This window comes from Berghia stephanieae, chromosome 5 (assembly GCF_034508935.2).
Source record: "Berghia stephanieae isolate SIO BIC M18660-M18661 chromosome 5, UCSD_Bste_1.3, whole genome shotgun sequence".
Classification (NCBI taxonomy): domain Eukaryota; kingdom Metazoa; phylum Mollusca; class Gastropoda; order Nudibranchia; family Aeolidiidae; genus Berghia; species Berghia stephanieae.
Window position 1 is genome coordinate 54,079,830 of NC_088364.1, and position 5,000 is coordinate 54,084,829.

The 5,000-nt window shown below is 30.5% G+C and overlaps 1 protein-coding gene across 1 annotated transcript in view; it reads left to right on the forward strand.

Moving 5' to 3' along the window:
- The first annotated feature begins 3,217 nt into the window (after window positions 1–3,217).
- The window catches only part of LOC144973970 (uncharacterized), a 9,379-nt gene continuing 7,596 nt past the window's right edge, over window positions 3,218–5,000 (forward strand). Inside the window, exon 1 of the mRNA XM_078916860.1 lies at window positions 3,218–3,533. Coding sequence (XP_078772986.1) covers window positions 3,532–3,533 — 2 coding nt within the window. The 5' untranslated portion in view covers window positions 3,218–3,531. The remainder of the gene's footprint in view (window positions 3,534–5,000) is intronic.

Here is a 5,000-nt window from a genome sequence, read left to right on the forward strand (position 1 = left end):
CACCAAACATAATTACCAGAGTAATGTACTGTAAGGCAAGTTCTTGATCCCAGGATCGTCTTTCAACTCTGCTCACGTCTGCTACTTCAGGTTTATTTTCGCAGTTGATTTTCTTACCACAACCTGTTTTCACACACGGACAACTGCATGTTGCTGTGTCACGAGTCAGAGACATTAGCGGCTTACACTTCATGTTGGGCCACACAGAAAAATCAACAGAGGATGTACCAAGTTACACAGACAACGTTGTTTACCAATCTGCCCTCATTAAATGATGGTGTGTACAATATCGAATGAAAATAATAATAATAATAATAACAATAATAATAATAATAATAATAATAATAATATAATACAATAATAATAATAATAATAATAATAATAATAATAATAATAATAATAATAATAATAATAATAATAATAATAATAATAATAATAATAATAATAATAATACTTTATTGCATCCCAAAAAGGATTTTTTTTGTACAGACGTGTTATAATTTACACAATAAGATAAAAATACAATGGAAATAGGATGTATATATCAAAAAGGAACAGCTCCATAACCAGAGCTGCGCTTTATAAATATGAATAATTTCAACACTGTAAAATAGTCAAAACTGTCACTATAAATTGAAAATTGAAAAAATGGCAAAACAAATAAATTAATAAATTAATATTACATTTTTTGAAAGTAAAAATGCGAAATAATTATATAAAATGATTATTGCTTGTTGTTATTAAGCCTAATACTGGACGGCAGAAAAGATTTTCGGTGTCTCTCTGTTTTCGTTGAAATAGAGAAAGGGCGACCACTTCTTTCTGACATAATAACTGATGGTCTTAGTGGATGATACTGGTCATTTAATATTTTAGTTATTTTATTTATACAAAATTTATCGTATAAAAGATCTACATCGTCAACATCATTTATATAGCGTTTAATGGATTTTTAAATATTTGAATTTATTTTGTTGCTTTCCACTGCTAAGCAATTGCCTCCCCAAGCTGTTATACAAAATGACAAAGCACTTTCGATTACTGCTCTATAAAATAATATGCAGAGGGTTTTATCTATTCTAAACTGAGAGAGTTTTGATTAAAAAAATATGTAAGTCTGCACATCTTATGCCTAATTATTTTCAAGTTTTCATCCCACTTGAGCCTGTCATCAATTATTACACCAAGGTATTTGTAGTGAGGAACTCGCTGGACGAATTGGTCCTTTAATTTTAACGGTTCTATCGGTTCCTTCACTCCCCTAAAGTCAATCACTAGCTCCTTTGTCTTGCTTATGTTAAGCTCTAGGTGGTGGGCATCACACCAAGACACAAATCTATCAATTTCTTGCCTATAAGCCACTCCGTTGCCATTTGTTATGAGGCTTTGAAGAGCGGTGTCATCTGCAAACTTTATTAAAGGGACACTCAGGTTTTGACTTCTACAGTCATTCGTGTATATTGTGAATAATACAGGGGACAATACACAACCTTGAGGAGCACCAGTATTTGTAGTTATACAGGAAGATATGTTTTGTCCTAATTGAACATATTGTGCTCTATCCGTAAGATATTCGATCACCCAAGCAATTATATACTTGTTTAGATTAAGACTAGTCAATTTTTGAACAACCAACTGAGGTTGCATTGTATTGAACGGTGAAGAAAAATCTGCAAAAAGCAATCTGCAATAGCTCTTAGCGTGATTCAGATGCCTGTAGATGTTGTTTGTAAACAGCAAAATGGCATCCTCTACGCCATGTCCTGGTTTGTAAGCAAATCGATGTCTATCACTCAATGGCATAATTTTAACAGTTTTTCTAAAGATTTCATGACTATTGAAGTCAGTGCAACAGGTCTGAGATCGTTCATAGATTCAAGTTTTTCTTTTTTTGGAACAGGAATAATTTTTGAAGTTTTCCAAATTTCAGAGATCGGAACGCATTGGAGGGACCAGTTAAAAATATGTGTATAAATGGGGGAAAGCTGATGGGCACATTCTTTTAATAATTTTCCTTTCAATCCATCCGGCCCAGCAGCCTTCCTCTCGTTTAGTTTCGAAAATACGAATCTCGTTTCTTCTTCACTGACCTCAATAGCCATTTCATCTTCCAAAGCCCTGTCTAATTTATGTTTTTCATTTTCAATATCAAATTTGTTTGCTGTGTCGAAACGTGAATAAAATTTATTTAGAGTGTCAATTTCGGTCTGATATAATCATGGGCTTTGGATTATAGTTAACAGCAGTTTTAATCCCCCGCCACGTGTTCCGTATATCCCCAGAAGAAAAGCATTTTTCAATTTTATTTTTGTACTTGTCTCTACTAGATATTACTCTCTTTATCTCTTTTTGTTTTGTTTTCAGATCTTTTTTTGCTTCCACTAGTAAAGAGAGTTTTCTTTTGGTTCAATAAAAGTTTTAGATCTTTTGTTATCCAAGGCTTGTTGTTAGGATAATATTTTATTGGTGGTGTGTGCGTATACATAAAGAATGATTGGTGTCACCCCAACAATATAAATAATATCTCGTCAATTTCGAACAACAACATTGAACTTTTGACGGCCATATTACTTACCTAGAGAATTTTCTAAAGTCAACATCACGACAGTTTACATTCCCCCCAGTGCTGAAAATAGTTCTTTCCCCGCGAAATTGCGGGCTTTTTACTGGTATATCTCTCTCAAATAAATAAATGTATAAATGAATAAAAGTATACATGAATGTAAGAGAATCCGTTTTATTTTATATGTTCAACTTGTAACGAGATGTACTGCTAAGTAAAAACAGTACTATAGAGATAGTATTCCATTTCATTTACTATATATAGATATATATATATATATATATATATATATATATATATATATATATATATATATTAAACATATACATATATATATATATATATATATATATATATATATATATATATATATATATATGTATATATATATATATATATATATTTATATATATATATTTATATATATATATAGACAGATAGATCTTCAGATTATAGATAGTAAATGAAATAGAATACTCTATAGTACTGTTTTGACTTAGCAGTACATCTCGTTACAGGTTGAACATATAAATTAAAACAGATCCTCTTATATTCATGTATACTTTTATTCATTTATACAATTATTTATTAGAGAGAGAGAGAGAGAGAGAGAGAGAGAGAGAGAGAGAGAGAGAGAGATAGAGAGAGAGAGAGTGAGAGAGAGATAGATAGATAGATAGATAGATAGAGAGAGAGAGAGAGAGAGAGAGAGAGAGAGAGAGAGAGAGAGAGAGAAAAGATAAATATGAAAATTACATAATGTGCATGTGTGTGTGTGTGTTTGTTAGTATGTATTTGTGTGTGTTGGGGCAAGGGGGAGATGGGTGTTTGAAGACAGGCGTCTCACCTATATATTCAATTTGTTCATTGAAGCGGAGAGATCCAGTAACGGGCCAAGACTCAGTGGCTTTTCACGTATTTTAACTTGCTTTTGTTTTCAGCGATGATTGATTTCAAGGTAGATTACAATGTAAGTTTTTTAAATGTAATATTCTATTTCTATATTATTTTCATGCCTAGAAAATATAGTATAAAATGCAATGCTAGAAATATCATTAAATATAATTTTTATCAAAGAAAAGTAAATATTTAAAAGATAATTCACTTCTATCCTTACTTTGCAGTCGTGATACTGTTTCTTTTATTATAAAAATGTTGATTTAGCATTTGAACCGCCCTTTATCATCCGGGTAATTCCAATAAGAGAGTCAAAATTTGATTTAAAAAATAATTTGATGAATAGTAATTTTTAAATGCTCAATTTTTTTTTAAATCAAGGAGAGTCAACTTATCTTACCTTACCTTACCTTATCTAAGGCTGATAAAAGATAGAATAGGACTTATCCTTTAAAAGTCTTTTCCAGTTGCACAGAATTGCATAATCTCGAATAGCATGTTATGTAACATTTACAGACAGTTTATTCCTTTACACATTGTTAAATGTAATGAAATAAAATCTTATCCATATGGCATTATCAAGTCAAAACTAACACTTGTAGATTACTGGACATATTGAAAACTGTTCATGTTAAATCAAAATTGTACAAAGCTCACCGTTTAATGAAAGATTGCTGAAAATAAACACCATATTGTTTTTTGCAATTAGACTACATGGATTTGATCAGATCTTTTAGAACAACATAAATACAAAGAGGATAGATAATTTCGTTTATTTCTTATTAATCCAGTAGCAACACTTTAATGCAATGAACTGGTTAGGATTATACTATAAATCTCAGAGATCGACTCTCTGTCAAACACGATTTTGAATTGATTTTCATTATCTAATTTTAATATTGATCCACAGATATCTAAACTTACTCATAAAACATTTATTAAAAATAACTATAAAATTAATGTTTTGCAATTATTTTTTAATTACGAAACACTGCATTAAAAGCTGTGAGAAGGATTATTTTCAAGTAATCAATCTGTTAAGAATAGTTTTTATAATGTTTAGATTTGCCAGTAATTCTGTGCTCGTTGGCAAGCATTTGACATGAGTTGTACGGAACAATTTTGACTCCAATTCTATCTTTTTTTAAAAATAGAACTATCTAGTGGAGAACCCGCAATATTTGTGGCGAAATAAAGGCTATTACAAACAGGCGGTATTGACTATTTTGAGTAACTTAATCAATATAGGTAATTTGTTCCAAATTTGATTGTGCTATGTTTAAAAAAAATATTTTTAAGATATAACCCCCCAAAAAAGTTTTTAAGGGAACAGACCTCATACTTTATTGTTTAGAATTGATTTTGTTTATCAATTTTTTGTTCATTATTATTTGAGCTGTTGCACAGATATTCAATTTGGATTTACACTGGTTTTGCTTTTCCTAAAGTCTACGTAGGCCTCCCCCTTTTGACACTTATTGAACCCGTATTGAGTAAAAGAAAAATTACAAGACTGAGTCCTCCAATTGTGTGTTTATCC